Source organism: Apus apus, chromosome 2 (assembly GCF_020740795.1).
Source record: "Apus apus isolate bApuApu2 chromosome 2, bApuApu2.pri.cur, whole genome shotgun sequence".
Taxonomy (NCBI): domain Eukaryota; kingdom Metazoa; phylum Chordata; class Aves; order Apodiformes; family Apodidae; genus Apus; species Apus apus.
Window position 1 is genome coordinate 136,297,353 of NC_067283.1, and position 16,324 is coordinate 136,313,676.

Below are 16,324 nucleotides of genomic sequence, written 5' to 3' on the forward strand. Positions count from 1 at the left end.
TGCCATATTTAAATTAGAAGCTTGTCTGAGAATTCATCAACCCTACAGACTGGGAAGCAGAGACTTTTCACTTGGCATAGGTGGTCCTAGACAGCTCTAATACCTTTTCCATTAAAATACCTATAGGCTTAGTCAGTGAAACTAGAAAAAGAAGATAATTCAGTAGAAATCTACTTGAGTATGAATCTGCACTGAACACATCCTGTCCCTGCAGAGTTTCATTGTATCTGCAGAACTGCTGGTGTTCAAAGAGCAGAGAGCAACTCAGCAACTTCATCAGGGACTGACCAAGACCTTCCCTGTAACAGCTTCTGCAGACATGGAGTGAGGAGACTCTCTTGCATGCTACTGGTGCTCTCACTGCCAAACCTGCAAAGTGTGGCCTCTCAGAGGTCAAGAAAAAAAAAAACATATTTCTAGGATGGGAAGGATCTACTGAGAGAGATTAAGACAGAAATCAGCTGGAAGATGACAACTGGAATGATGACAGAGGATAATGTAGATCTTTGTACACTTGAGCACATTCACTTCCACAGCCTGCAAGCAAGAAGTCTTCATTAATGCCACCTGTGAAACCTCCTGGAAGAATGTTAGACACGTCCCCATTCAGTTACTTGTTCATTCAGCAAAATTAATTCCATTACAGCTATGTGGATCTGTGGCAGGTAGGTATAATCCTCCTCATAATTCATGCAGGTGCTAAAATGGTTTCATATAAGAGAATCTGGAGGGGTTTTGTGTTTCTGTGGGGTAACACAGGAAATGACAAATAAAACATCTGCATGAAGAGACTGTGGTCCTCTGAATAACCATGTGCAGCTTCACACTCTCCGTCATTTATGAACAGGTTCCCTGGGTAAATGTGCACAGACTACCTGGGGGCACACCAGCAGAAAGGCAACACTGCCTGAGCATCATCAAACCATTTCTAAACCTGGTTTGCATGTCTCGGCATCTGGTGTTTCCTGTTCCAGTCCCGGAGAGCAGAGTGAGCTGCATGGCTGAACAGCAGCCTGGTGAGACCTTGGGTGGCTCTGCACTGAGAGATTCAGTCATCTCTGCCTAGTAACCTCCAGCATTTTCACAGGTCTCATTAGCTCAGGCCTGTCTTTGTGAACACAGCTAAGTGCTACCAGTCACATACCTGTCTGGTGTGTGTGGCCTCAGACAGCAGCAGCCGTGGGTGCAGTGGAAGGACAATTCCCATGTGGCTGGAAGGCAATGGCACAGTGCTTCTCCTTCACCCATTTGTTTTCACCTCAGCATCCCTTTGCTTTGCAAATACCTGACATAACTTCCCATTCTTCCATTACATTCCGTCTTCCTACATGGACTTCTAATACTAACCTCCTCCTCCTCAGCCTTTTCCTCATCCGAGCCTCCCCACCCCTCACCTCAGGAGGACTGGGGCCCTGGCCGTGCGGAGGGGCAGCGCCGCGCCCGCCCTCCCGCAGAGCCCTCGCACGTCCCGCACCGCCCGGGCTGGCGCAGAAACAAGCCCCGGGATCCTTTCCACAGGCGGGACACGTTCCTTTCCCGGTACCTGGAAGTCTGTAAATCGTCTTAATATTCATACAGGGTATCGCAGAGTTAACACCGAGTGTTTTTAAGGAAACCTAAGTGACAAGAGATTGTTCGGAAGGATTTTTCACGCCGTTTGCAGCCGTGCGTTCTGCCCCAGGCGCCTTCTCAGCCGAGGCCGAGCCCGCACCGCAGGCGCTGCGGCACCAGGACGCCCTGGGGAGGCCGGGCCGCGCCGCTGGCATCGGGCGGGACACCGACCCCGCACAGCCCCGCGCCCTCGGCGGGGCGTCCCGGCCGGGAGCGGACCCCGCGCACCCGAGGGGCGGGGCGGGAAGGTGCGGGACGGCCCCGCCCCCGCCCGCCAAGTATCGCGCGAGCGCCGACCCCCCCGCCCCGCACCGCCAGACACCGCCTTCGGTCGGTGCTGCGGGGCGGCCGCGGGCGGGAGCTGCTGCAGGGCCGGCTCCGGTGAGTGCGGCTGGGGCGAGCTCCGTCCCGGGGAGCCGCGCCTCCCCCTCGGAGCGGCGCGCCGGGGTGGCCGCTGAGGGGGCAGCGTGTGCGGGAGGCGGGTCCCGCTGAGGGGGCAGCGTGTGCGGGAGGCGGGTCCCGCTGAGGGGGCGGCGGGGGCGCGGTGCGGGCGGGGCGGTGATGCGGCGCCGAGGCCGCGCCCGGCGAGCCCCGGCTCCTGGGCCGACTTCTCGGCCGGCTCCCCGCCTGGCCCCGCGGGCGCCGCTTCCCAGGGCGGGGCTGGGAATCCAGCGCCGACAGCGGGGCGTCGGGAGCAGCGGTGGCTGCGGGGCCCGGGCGGGAGCGGTGGCCAAACGCACCGCTGCCCGTGGGCGGGGCGGCGCTCGGCGGGACGGGGCGCAGCGGGAGCGCGGGCTGCGCCGTGCGGGGTGCGTGCGGGCCGGGGGCAGCTGCGGGGGCGCGGGGCGGGCCCGGCGGGAGCTGCCCGTTCTCCCCCCTCCGTCCTGAGGAGACCGAGCTCGGGCTTCGGGCGAGCGGTCGCGGTCGGGTTGTTTCTGCTGTTAATTGTTCTGTCTCTTCCTGCTCCTGCAGCGCACAGGCTGGAGGAGGAAGGGGATTCAGTAAAATCGCGGCCGGCCGAAATGGGGAAGCACCTGGAAGAGCGGCGAGGAGTCTGATCGTTCTCCTGACGTGCGCTTGCTTTGTGCTGGGACCTGCGACGGAGTATGTGTGCTTTTGTCCCTGTGCAAAGCCGCCCAGTCTCACTGCTGAACACAGCTATGTGCTGAAGTTGGAGGTCTGACAAAATGGGAGCACTTGTGTTCTCTGTGACTTGCACTTTACTTCTCGCTCTGGTGCGAGGGCACAGTTTATTCACATGTGAGCCAATTACTATTCCCAGGTGTTCAGGAATGCCTTACAATATGACTTTTTTCCCAAACATCATGGGACACTACGATCAGGACACAGCTGCTCACCAAATGGAGGTAAGTTCTCACACCTCTGCTGTGGAATGTTAATGCAAACTCTGTGAAACAACCTTTTTTGTCATTGTGAAATGGTTTGCGTTATTTGTTGCATGAATGACAAGGCAGGTAATGTTTAGTGACTAGATGTTTCTTTAAATCTTCTTGGAGTGCACTAGAACTCGTTGGCTGTACAAGCACTGTGTAAGGGAAAGGAGGTATAGACACCCCTGCCCTGCCTTGGATTCTGTGTTGGAGTGGAAGAGGAGTGGGTGTAGCACAGCAATGTGGCTATTCAGAGCTCTTTGGCAGAGCTGATCACATGTAGCCCAGGCACCTCACTGACGTACAGAGCAGATACTGGAATTCTCTTGGGACATAGTTTTTGGTATCCTGGCCTGCCAGAACTCAGGCAGAGGAAAAATTATGTTTAGGAGTTGTGCTTTGTTCCTCTCTTTCCTTATGTCTACTAAGGAGAAATACCTAACCTTGTTCTTAGCCATTGTGGCTTTTGTATTTTGTTGTCTTCTGACTGGATGCTGAAACTTCTCACTGAACGAGCAAGTTCCCTCTTTTTTTTTTTCTTTTTTTTTTTTCTTTCCCCTGAAAACAAACAGTTTCCTACCTGAACTGACTGTCATATATGGCTCCCTTGAGAACATGCCACCTCGTGGAAAGGCTTTGCCGATAGCAGTAGCCGTAAAGGGTGAGAGCCTCTCTGGGTGAGAGGCCTGTAAAACAAGTTTTAAACCTGTTTTAATAATGCCTTTTCAGTGGTAAGAGGAGGGGGAACATATAAACACAGGTCTTGAAAAGCTGTTGTGCTGTGCAGAGAGTGAAGCAGAAATGAAAATAAAGAAGTTTCTGGTTTAAAAAAAATCCATTATAGGTGGTAGTGAGGTGCCTACTAGTAGTAAAATTTTACTTGCATCTTCTTGCTTGGAGGAGGAGCTTGGTTCAGATGCCAAAACATTTTTTTCATGTTGCTTGGGATAGGCAGGATTACCTGTTTGGCTTCTAGCTGCCAGCCTGGAAGGGCACAGGCTTTCATCTTGCATTGTGTTTGCCAGCCCAGTGTAGATGTATGGGGAATTCTGGAATCAAGTGTTAAGACACCTGAATGCGAGCAACTGAATTCAGCCACAGATTGCAGATAAATTGTGTTTTTTTAGACTGGAAGGCAGGCTGTAGGCTTCAGTTGTAAGCTCTGTGCAGTGCCTTCTCCAGTCATCGTGTCAGGAATGCTTTCCACAGCGTCTGCTACTTTATCTCGCCAGGTATGCTGCTGGTTCTTACTTGGTGTGTCTTAACTGCAGCTGTTGAGCCAGCTTTTGTCAGTATTCGTGCCTTCCAGTCACGTTGCTGTTACAGCAGAGAGACCATGGAGACATTTTTATTTGTTGACTGTGTCGGATTTTCTGAACTGTCAGTAACTTGTGCCTGGTGCATGTTTTCTGCATGGAGAAAGTTCCCTCTGGAAAAGCTTCACGGCTTACATGTATAGACACTTCATAAAACTGCCTGGTAGTGAGAAGTTTTGTTGTTTTCTCTTTTTCCATCCCATGTCCCTTATAACCATCTCTGACTACTACAGTGGTTGATCAGTACTTGGCCAACTGACTGGGTAGCTCTGTGGAACAGCAGTGTCTATCAGGATTTGATTTCCCAATTTGATTTCCCTACCCTGTTTCATTTTCTTCCTAGTGTTCTGTCATTGCGGCTGTCTGGCCTCTAATGTGGTATACCTCACTATTCTAGTGTCGTGCAGAAATTTCTGAACTACCTAATGTGTACCTGATCTGTCTGCCTTTATTTGTGATTCAGCAGTGCTGACTGACTGCTTGGTCAAACTGAATTTTTCAGACAGCTGCTTTACTGGTGAAAGGGTAAGGAAACTTCTTTCCACTCTTGTGTGCAGCTTGTGTTGAATTCATTGCTATGAGTTTGATTTGAGTTAATATGGGAAGCTTATTACGGGTTGTTGTTGGGCCTTTTTTCTGAGGGAGACCAGTATATATACCAATATCACACATTTTTATGTGATTCTATAAGGGCACCAGTATGCTTTGTCCACAGTTGATTGCAATGGGGAACCTTTTCAGGACTGTCAAAGAGTTCTCTTTTCAGGGGACTTGGTGTTGCAGCAGACAAGGAGGAGGAGCTGTTGACTGCTGGGATATTGTCTGATTTAATTTTGCAGCCATAAAGAGGCAGCGGGTTGGGAGGTGGAGGAGGCTTCTGCTGTTTTAAGTTTGCTTTTTTCTGTAATTGGTAGTTCAAACTTCATTCATACCAAAGAAAGAATTTTAATATCATGTTGGTTAAAACTTCTTTGTTTTGATACTTCGTAGGAATGCTTAAAGGCTTTGTTTTTAACTCCATCTCTTTCCACCTCCCCACAGCCTGTTCTCAAGACTGGGTATGGTCTTAGGATGTAAACACTGTGGTTTGAGAGTGAAGTTTGTAATGTTTTCCTCACTTTATCTTAACTGAATTTGACCAAGCTGCATAATCATGCAATCTCAGGGCATATGGCAGAGACTTCAAGAAACCAAAGTATTTTGTGCAGAAAGGGCCTTGTTAGTCTATTTTTCTGCTCCTGTTCTCTCTGGAAACATCTTCCCATTACTTATCTGGAGTGTTTACTCCCAGAATGAACAAAAGAGTTGTTAAGGGGACTGTTACCTGAAGGTGAAGTTCACTTGCCAGAACAGTGGTAATTCTCTCCTATATCCCACTCCCAAAACTTTGCAGTCATGTTTTTGGGTGGGGAGGTTGTCTTGCATAGCAAGAAGAGCTGTGCCTTCCATCTGCTGGAGGACGAAAGCTTCTGTACAGTTTCTCTACTTCCTGGAAAGGTGTTAAATGGGTATTTCTGAGATGATGTCTTCTTAGTGATCTTCCAGGAGAGGATCAGCTAGAGCTGCTGTATCAGTGGTAGTTGTCCTCCAGGAATTTAGCGGTATCAGCAGCTGAATTGTGGTGTTACATTTCTGCCTCCTGTATCAAACTCTTCATACTGATGTGTTATAAACTAGAACAGCAAACTGATTAGAGCAGAAGAAAATACTAATTCAATCTTACAGCCTCTGCTGCGGGTGTTGTGGCTAGTGATGGGAGTCCTTCTCTGATCCTATGTTCTGCAATAAAAAAATCAGAATTTCTAGTTGCTCCCTCCACCTCCTCCATTTTTGTTTTTTCATTTATTCTGAACTTTCAACTTGGCAAACTGAGTTTAGACTACTTGGGTTTTGCTTTGTATTTGGATTAGTTTTGTTTATTCAACAAAATGATCTTGGGGAGAGAGAACCACATTACTTTGTGGTGTGAAGTTTTGTGTATGGTGACTTAACAGCTGCATGACAGTGGAATCTAATTATTTGCAGATTCTTACAGTATATGTACTTCAAAGCAGTTCAGTAACACTGCTCATGTTACTGCTAGCTCAGATTGGAAAGCTGCAGATCTAGGGTTTGTCTAGTGAGAAAAATGGATAGGCACGGCAGAAGAGCGATGCATTACAGCTATACTTAAACACGTGTAACTCCCTTTCGTGGTCATCCTCAAAACCAAGTCACTTCTATTTCCAAAGGAATTCCTACTTTAACTCTCCTGGAATAGGCTGTCAATATAAGGCATTATTTCCAGCATGGCAGAGAGTATTACTGTGTTGTAACTTTTTGTTCATATCTCTTAATCTGTTCTGCTGCTGTTCTGGAATCTGTCCACTGTAGACAAGCCCTGAAGACTTCCTGACCTGGGTAAGATCTATGCGTCTGTAGAAATACAAAGGCAAAAGGCGTGCCAGTGAGTTTTTAAAGCAGACTATACAAAATACTGGAAAATGTCCCACTAAGAACAATAAAGTATCAGAGAGACTGGAAAAAATGGTTCTGTGTTGAGTTTTCCATTCACTTGAATTCATGACCATGTGCCAAAATATGTGTGTCTGTGGAAAGTCGAGTGCAACTGGCTGCTGCAGTGAGAAAAATTGTAAGAGAACCAGGATTGGTGTAAACTAAGAGAACCATTTTGATGTGTGTTAAGAAATACCTTCAAAAACTTTATGCTGAAGTTCTGTGAGTTACATTACTTACTTAGCTTTCATGAAATAGAAATTTACAATTAATTCAACAGGAAGGTACTTTAAAAAACCTGAAATCTGAGATCTGGCAAGTTTAAATCAGTACCTCTACGTATGTTTGTGAACACTTACAGGTAGGAGGAAGCTGTCCACCTTCTGCAGGTTGGGATCTTTGGGGAAATAAGTGTGGCTTAGTGTAAAAGGTTGTTAATGGGATGTTCTCCAAAACAGCACAGGTGTGAATTTACTAAAACCTTTACAGGCAGGCATCCTGCTTCTCCCTCTTACTCTCTGTAAGCAGTATTTGGTGTAATATGTGAACCGTTAGTACTTAAAACTTTAAACTTAAATCTTTTTGTTGTTAATTTTTCTGTAGCTTGGCTTCAATTAGGAAAGCAATCAATATTTCTCTGCATGGACCCAATGGAACAAGCATGAGGGGTTCTTTACTTCTTGTTTGGCTTGTAACATTTTTTGCTGTTTTGTTTTTTTTTTTACCGTGTATCTCTGGTACTAACAGGCAGGGAAGGCTTGTATAGAAAGTGTAGCATGCTGTGCATCACATCTTGCTTAGACAGACTGAAGTCAACTTTTTTAGTTTACCAGAACAAGGTGGTGGTCACAAAAAATTTTGGTGGTGAAACAACTAAACTGCTGCTTGCTAAATTATATTTGGCAAATGCCAAAGTGTTTTTTTATAGACTCTTCATATGGATCCAGGGAAATAACAAAGCAGTATGATTGACTTCTGTGTTGGGTAAGTTTCTAGAAATACAGAATAGTTGGACATGAGTAATTCTGTTCTGAGCATCATTAGGTTACTTGTAGAAATGTTTTGGCTAAGGGGTCAGAAACCTGTGAATTACATGCTTCTGTGTCCTTTTGTACAATGCCATACAAATTTGGGAAGTGTGTTTCATTTCTGCATTCTTTTGCTCTCAGGTGTTCCAAAAAAAATAAGTCATCAGTGGTTCTTCAGCAACACATTTGTAAACCATCTTTGCTGCTTTCTGTGGGTACGCTAAGTTACAGCTACTAAACAAGTGTTTGTTACCTGTAGTACTGAGGCCCTTCATCAAGTGTGATTAGCTCGTGCAGATTGCTTGAAACCAGACAGGAGAGTGTGTGTAATCCTGTTGCACTGGCTTTAAAGGTATTGATCATGTACAAAATCTAATGCTGCTTTGTCTGAGTGGCATTCCTTGTATACTTGATAATGTGAATCTTGCTCCTTGTTCTGAAAGGATGCTGCTTAGAGTGCACGTGGGTCCAAAGTAATGCTTGTGTTGTGAAGATAGGGTATTTACCTTATGTTAATTGGGGTTCACTGAGATGGTGCTGACAGTGTGATTCCCAGAGCGTCATCTTTATCCGGGTTCAGACACTGTCTACACTAGCAAGTAATTTGGTGTTACGGGAGTGGATCACTAACTAGTTGAAATTGTTAGCACACTTCTTACCTGTTCACTGCATGAGACCAAGGGGTGGTACTCTGGACTACAGAGGATCTTCTAGACCTTTCTCCATTGCAAACCTTTTTGAGGAATACTATGGTATCCTGTTGTTAGTCCCCTGCAGACTGTTTTCCCTTTCACAGTGCCCTGTCTGGTGTTCATGTGTAGCTGTCCTGGTGGTTTCTGAGTCTCATTTTCTAGCCTGTGTTTTGGATCCTCTCTTCTCCACACTCATATGCAAAGTGTGGTCACAGACTAAACCAAGTCATGATAGATGTGGTGTGATGGACTTAGAATGGCTGTAGCCTACTCGAGGAGGATACCTGTGATGAATGGAGTCATTTGAGCTTTCCTGAAGCTGTTTATACAGAGAGAGAAAATCTGGATGGAGCTACTGAGTTTGGAACTGCTTTGTCTTTATCAATAAGAGGCAGTTAGGGCTTTGGACCTGAGGCCAGACTGGTGGGAATGCATCATCCTTCAAGCTGGGGAAAGCCAGCAGAGGGTAAAAAGTTTTCAGACATAGAAGAGTGTATTTGAAGCTGGTATTTGTCTTTGCCCTTCACCATCATTACCTGCAATTTCAAGATGATCTCCATGTTTTTAAGAAGTGGCTGTTGTCCTGTGGAACCTCATGACCTTCACCTGGTCAGCAGCAAATCAGATTAGGAGGGACAAGTCTGCTGAGGGTTCTGTGGTGACCACAGTATCAAAGGTAGTTTCTCACATTATTTTCCTTTGAATAGCAGACAAGTGGGCAAAATTATATATCGTGGTGTACAGGTGACCCATACTGTTTTCCCTCTGCAGTCCAGGAGTTGTCAAACTGTAGGATCAAGCATCTCATTAGCAGCTCACATGCATTGGCCTATGGCAGCTCTGGCAACAGCTACTTGATTGCTTGGTGAACCACCAAAGTACATTTGTGGACACCTTTGCAAGGATCATGGTGCTTATGTCTTCTGCAAATCTAGCCTAAGAATGAAAGAAAATTCTGATGTCCTCTTTCTGAAGAGGGCTTTGTGGTCTTTAGGTGCCTTCCTGTAACTGTGAGAGTTGCTTTTGTCCACAATGTTGCATGAGTCCTAAGGCTGTGTGGGGCCCAGGCCTTTATTTTGTGGAGGTGGAGCATGAGTTTAGTTTTCCATTTGCAGGATGGATGTGATGTTCACAGTGACAGTTTGGCTGCAGGTTATCTATTCCTTCATTGATAAAGACCACAAAAAGTCACTGATCCAGGAGAGGAGCGCATGGAATAGGCTGCCTTTTTCTCTCTTTCACTATCTGTTTCTTTTTGTTTCACCAACTCTCCAGAGCAAATAGAATTGCTTTGGCTCCTCTTGCCTTTTTGGACCTTTTCTGTGTATGTGTGCAGATGCAGTTGCTGCATCCACTGTAGCAATTTGCCTGCCACAGAAAAATATGCATGTTTGCCCTCTTCTTCTGAGCTACATAGTGGAGATGAGTAAAGAGTTGCTTGTTTTCTGCTTAGCTATTAGAAGAAGGAGAGGTGTGCAGGGGAGCATAGGAGTTGTTTAAGCAGCTACTGAGCAGCTACTAAGATACCTGCTCCTTTCCATTCCTGTAGCAAGACAGACAAGAACTTCCTGGAGAAAAAAAACATCCAAGTTCCCTGTACTTAAACTTCTGGTAGATCAAGTTCTTTCAGTGAATAACCACATCCTTCCCAGTTTGGCACATACTGTATTCCCTGGAGGGCTGGTACAACTAGATTTCTTCAGTCACAGAAAGTACTGCCCCTTTTCCTGTTCACAAAGCTCTTAGTGGCCAAACTCTCCATGTGTTTATCCTGTGTACAGAAATTAAAAGCAGCTTTTCAGAGAGGGAATGTACCCGTCCAGCTTCGTGGTGGCCTGGCACTACCCAGTGACCCAGGCTCCATATCCCAGCTCTGTGCTACTTCACGTGAGCTAACACTCTTCTTCGGAAGGTACAGGGTGCACCATTTTAAGCGAAGCTCAAGAATCCAGCTGGGTGGAGGGTCTCTGGGGTGTATGCCTGGGGCGACAAAAAAAATGTTACATGCCAATGGTTAACATGGCCTGCAGATCATAAGATGAAAGGGTAGAAGAGAGAGTGGCCTTGAGGTTTTGTAACAGGAGAAATAGGTAAGATAAAGGGGGGGAGAGGGGAAAGGCATTGTGGCCAACAAAGTGATCACTGTGGGCTAACGGTAAGGGAACAGTGGCTAATACAGGCATTCAGAACTGAGGAGAACAGGAGGGTTCCAGCAACCATCTTGCTGTGTCAAGTATGCTGCCCGCCACCCTCTTATGGGTGCTTAGGTGCCTGTGGATGGGGGTGAATGGTAGTTTTCAATAAGGGTGGAGGTCTCTACCTAGGGTTGGGCTGACTTCTTCTAGACCTTCATGCACCATTCACTGGTTGTGAGACAGTTAATAGTTTGGTAGCCTTGGAGGTCTCTTGCAGGAATTGCCACCCCTGTCATGTGTCTAAAGCCTCCTGATCACTTATTGGGTGAGACAAGTGGTGCTCTGGTCCTTCTCCATGTCCTTGGTGGGCCTGCCAGTGACTACTTGCAGAGTGTTGTTTTTCCATCTGCCTTCCCTAGTACCATATCAGGTGATACTGCCCCCCCCCCAGGGTGTGTGTTGCCTGCAGCAGGATAGAAATGGGGGGAGGAAGAAGGAAGAAGTGCCATTGCATATTCCTCTGATAAGGAGGTGAATGCATCCTTCTCTTAATCTGTGGAAAAGCAAAGCAAGTCCTTGACTGCCTGTGAGGTTACAGTACAGTAACATGGCTTATGAGTGTGCTGCAGACCCCAGCTTCACATGGGAGAAGATTCTGCAGTGTGATGGAGGTGCTGGGGATGTACCTGTTTCTGTGCAGACTCGCTCCTGTGAGGGGTGGCTGAAAGCTCACACCAGGTTACCCCATTGAGTAGTGGTGAGTTACTTCTGTGCTACAGGAAGCAGTGAACTGTTGCAAAACTGTCTCTCTAATGAGTTTATCTCACTAGCAAGAGGAGACAGGGTATTTAAAGAGTCAAAGATTTGGATGGAGATTTTGAAGGGATGGATGAGAGCATGTGTGAAGCAGTGCATGCCAGAAGAGGTTCCTGTAAAAACATCATTGGCTTTGTTAAGAGAGACCTTTCTTATATTTGGATAACTTGCACTTGAAGGAAGGAAGAGGTGATCATGAAGTAATGGGATAAATGAATTAGCTTATTTTCTTAGCAGCTACATCATTAATCCTTTAGAATTTGAATACTTCTAAAAATATTTTTTAAAATTAAGTTATTTTTCTTGCTTTCTTGCTTCTCAGGTTGACCTGTTTCTCAAAATAAATAAAAATTAGAGTAGAAGTTAACAAATAAAAGTAATTTATTTAAGATGCATACATATGTCTACAGAGCAAAAGTCTATAGCTACTCAGGTTGTAATTGTTCTAGATATTTTATCTTCATTAAAATAAATAAGTGAACAAAAATGCCACAACAGAAGTATACCTCTGTGGAAGATAAGAACTGTTTCCCACAAATACTTACGGATAAATTTTCACAATTTTTTTTCAAAAAGAGATTTTACGTGTATCTTTAAAAAATCTTAAGCACTGCTTTTCCTATTACAATAATTATTGTAATTGTCTATAATAATCAATATCAATAATTATCTTGATAATTATTAGTAATCTTAATGTTGTATTTTCAAGCTGTAGTGAAGATAATAGCTATAGGATTTAATTTAAAGGGGAAGGCCTGCCTTTCCATTTTGTGCACACACTGATCTTCCCAGAAGCAGTGATTTTACAGAAAATTACTCTGGATCAAAATTTATGGGAGATGGTGGATGTTAGTATATAGAAAGTTGGCTACATGGTGAAAGCTTCCCAAAACCAACCAACCAAACTGAGGCTGCCCTTCAGTTTTCCATTGTTCTTTTGAACTGTGATTTGTGGCTCAGACTCAGGTCATTTGTTTCTAGTGCTGTGTCTGACTTGTGTTGGTCTGTGCTCCTGTATTACTGAGAATTCATTCAGAAGATCCAGTCCTCCTTGTTGACTGCTGTGCATGACAAAAGTCACTTGTGCAGATTTTCTAGAGACTAAGCCAGTCTATTTGAAGTTCAGGAAAGCATTTGATACTATAATGCATGAAAATTGTTACAATTACTAATTTCTGTGAACTTTGGCTAATTTGTTCACTTTGTTGGGATGTAAGAGGCAACATCAGTCAGGCATGCAAAAGTCAAATTACTAAGGTAATAAAGTTATAGGATGGTTTGGGCTGGAAAGGTCCTCAAAGATCATCTAGTTCCAACCACCCTACCATGGGCAGGCACACCTCCCACTAGATCAGATCACTCAAAGCCCCATCCAACCTGGCCTTGAGCACTTCCAGGGATGAGGCATCCACAACTTCACTGGGCAACGCCCTCACAGTGAAGAATTTCTTCTTAATGTATAACCTAAATTTCCCCTCTTCCAGTTTAAAGCCACTCCCCCTTGTCCTATCTCTTCGTGCCCTTGTGAAATGTCCCTCTCCAGCTTTCCTGTAGGCCCCTTCAGGTACTGGAAGGCCACTGTACGATAGATAAACATATCTGGTCTGACTTTTTTGGAACCACAGCAATAACAACTTATGCTGGAATTCCCTTCAAATAAGGAGCTTTTTTGTAGATAACAGGCAGTCTATCACAGTCCTACTGGTAAGCTTCTAAATTGTATTCTACATAAAAAGTTCAGTAGTAAAACCATTTACTCCTTTTTTTGTGTGGCAAATACATGAAGAATTTAAGATTATTTTGAGGTTCTTCTGCTACCACAGCCCAGATGCAATGAAACTCTGTCAAGACTTCAGATGTTTGAGGGCCTGCAGTGTGTTTCAGTTAACTTATATTTGTCTTTTATTCTCTATATAGTATACATGGAGATAAAACCGTATGTAATTGAAAGCTTTGTATAAATAGCTCAGTTCTGTAATACTTGGAAAAACTCTGTCATGTTTGTTTTGGACTGAAAATTGCAAAGGCTGGAATATCTATCATTAAGTCAAGCTATAATTTAGGTTAGAACCACAAAATACAGTGAATTCTGCTAATAAGCTAGTTTGAAAAGTATTGGAATACTTCTGCTTCAGTTTGTTTCAGAAAAAAAACTTCTTAGTGAGATGCAATTTTCTTGTTTATATTGCTTTTAACCTTTGTTATAGTTAAGAAATATTGGAATACATGTGTGTTGTTTTTTTTTTATTTTGTACTTAATAAATACTGAGAGGAAAAATGTGGATCTGAGTTCTTTTACTACAGAAGGAAACTCTGTATTTGCTAGTTAATGCAAAACAGTCCAGAGCCCATAGAAGTGAAAGGCAGAATAGCCTGGTTTATCTTTCTGTGTATACTGTCAATGACAGTGGCAAGTTAGTGCTCAGTTGTGGTGAATGTCTTGCTGCCCATCTGACCTCTGAAAACCATCCACCCTGTTCCTTGTCCTTACCCTGGTTGGATTTCTCATTAATGGTCCCATCAGCTTTGAACAGCTAGTGTGAAGGTTCATAACTGAATATATCTTAAAGTATATTACATATATAGGTGTAGAGGTGAATGATGTTGAAGACTTTGCAAATAGACTCATGATTTTGTTGCAGATATATTGAATGTTTACATGATGAGTAGTTCAGCTCACTCAACTGCTTGTGGTTGCAGAGCCTGCAATCCTTACTGATGCCTGGCTAGTTTAGCTTGAGGTGGGTCATGAGGGTCTGACCCCCTGGGGTTTGACTGCTGGCCAGTCAGTCCCTAAGCCACTGGGGTTTGCAGTACAGTGTTTTTAAGATCAGCTGCCATCTGACTTTGCCTTCTAGATTATGGTGCTTCTGGTGCTGACCGGTCAGCAGCTCCCACCTGTATGGGAGGAGCAGACTGCTGGGAACAGTTCAGCTGATCAACTTTTGCAAGTTAAGCTGTCCCCATGCTTTGTTCAGAGCCCTAAAATAACTTGTTGCCTTTGAAAGTCCAAGTGCATGCATTGCTTCTGCTGTTTAGCTGCAGGACAAAGATGAAAGCTCTTATCTTTATAAACACCTTTCACTGCAGAACAGCATTGTTTCGCCCACTTGCTTGTTTACTCCATTTTTCTTTTAAACTTCTGGGATAAATAGATTTCTACTCTGACAAAAGATGTTGTTCTTATCTCTGCAGACACTAGACTGATGACATTTAAAAGTAATTTGACAAGCTTTAAAATTAAATATGATTGTGTTTGTATTCTATTTTGAAAGCTGTAGAAAGTAATGCTGCTTTGTTTAAAAGAAGCTTTTAAAATAAGTCAAATTAATGTGCTTTCAATTATTTTCTTTTGCTTATTTCAATTGTTTTGCTTATTTTCCATCAAATTAGCATGCACCAATGTTGCCTATTAAGTTTATAAATATATATTCATATCTAAAATATTTTATGTCTATAAGTGAATTGTAGTCCTGAAAAACTTTTATCCTAGGGGAGTTACACATATAATTTTGATTGAGGTTGGAAAATATGGATGATGACTGATGCTTGCTACTGACAGCAATAGTCAGTTATTACCCATAGCTCAGGATGTTACATGGAGTATTTGGGCTCCCTCTAAATCAGTAGCAAATTAGTTCATATTGTCTTCATTGATAATTAAAGGATGATTGATGTTGCACTACAGTTAGTAAGTTGCACCCACATTTCTGTTTTGCAGCTCTGGTGTTGAAGTAGCAACTTCAAGCAGACATGCAGCAACAGGACACTGACAGTTAAACTGCCTTAGTCTCCTGCAAAGTGATTTCTAAATCATTACATACCAACTTAAAAGTCTTTAACTTGTCTTTGATCTAAATCCATTAGTATAACATTCAATTGGAAAAATCTAGTCTTTTCTCAGCATTGCTTTGAATCTAACAAAACCTGAAAATTTCATCCTTCATTTAGTTTCATGTGTTAAGACATTTATTTTTCTTGACTTAATTAATTGTGCATGAATTAGGAGTCAAGAGTTTCTTGGCAGCTGATTCACTGTGGCTGTGAGCAAATCAGCACCCTTGCCAGCCCATCTGGGAACTGTATGAAGGCATTAATCTCTCTGGGTATGATGCTAATCTTGTTCGCATCCAGTTGAGAATAGCTCTACTGAAACAGTAGTGTAGGATTAAATCACCCGTCCTGTACTTGGTTCACTTTTTTTAATTGAAACAGATTATATTATAAAGCAGCTAAAGATACCATGAAGATTTAGTGTAGCTCTGTTGCTCAACACATGGCTGAATATGAGCCAGCAGAGGGGGAACCTCATCACCCTCTACAGCTACCGGGAAAGCGGTTGTAGGGAGTTGGGTGTTGACCTCTTCTCTCAAGTGAATAGCAATAGGACCAGACAAAGTGGCCTGAAGTTGCACCAGGAGAGGATTAGACTAGATACTAGGAAGAATTTTTGACAGAAAAAAATGGTTGGACACTGGAACGGGCTGTGGTGGAGTCACCATCCCTGGAGGTATTTAAAAACTGTGTAGATGCACTTCAGGACATGCTCTAGTGGGCATTTTTATTTTTCTTTCTTTCGTATTTATTTATTTATTTTGGGGTGGTGGGGGCAGTGATGGCTGAACAAGATGATCTTAGAGATCTTTTTCCAACCATGGTGATTCTTTGATTCTGTGAGTATAAAGAGTAATGACAGCCTATTCTTTTGAAACAGTATACGCCATGGTTGACAGTGGCTGTGTTTCCTACATACCACATATGAAAGTATCACATATGAAGGTGTTTGTGTAAAATACATTGTGTTTAGATTTTGAGTTTGTACTTTAATTCTGTAATGAC

General features: G+C 44.0%; 1 protein-coding gene across 3 annotated transcripts in view; it reads left to right on the plus strand.

Moving 5' to 3' along the window:
- Nucleotides 1–1,909: 1,909 nt before the first annotated feature.
- FZD6 (frizzled class receptor 6) overlaps nucleotides 1,910–16,324 on the plus strand; it is a 29,844-nt gene continuing 15,429 nt past the window's right edge. For 2 of the 3 annotated variants that reach the window (XM_051611787.1, XM_051611789.1), the window contains exons 1-2: nucleotides 1,910–1,992; nucleotides 2,584–2,978. In XM_051611787.1, the coding sequence (XP_051467747.1) occupies nucleotides 2,799–2,978 (180 nt within the window). In that variant the 5' untranslated portion in view covers nucleotides 1,910–1,992; nucleotides 2,584–2,798. Of the gene's footprint in view, nucleotides 1,993–2,340; nucleotides 2,421–2,583; nucleotides 2,979–16,324 lie in introns of those variants that run through there. The other variant, XM_051611788.1, reaches the window with a different exon arrangement.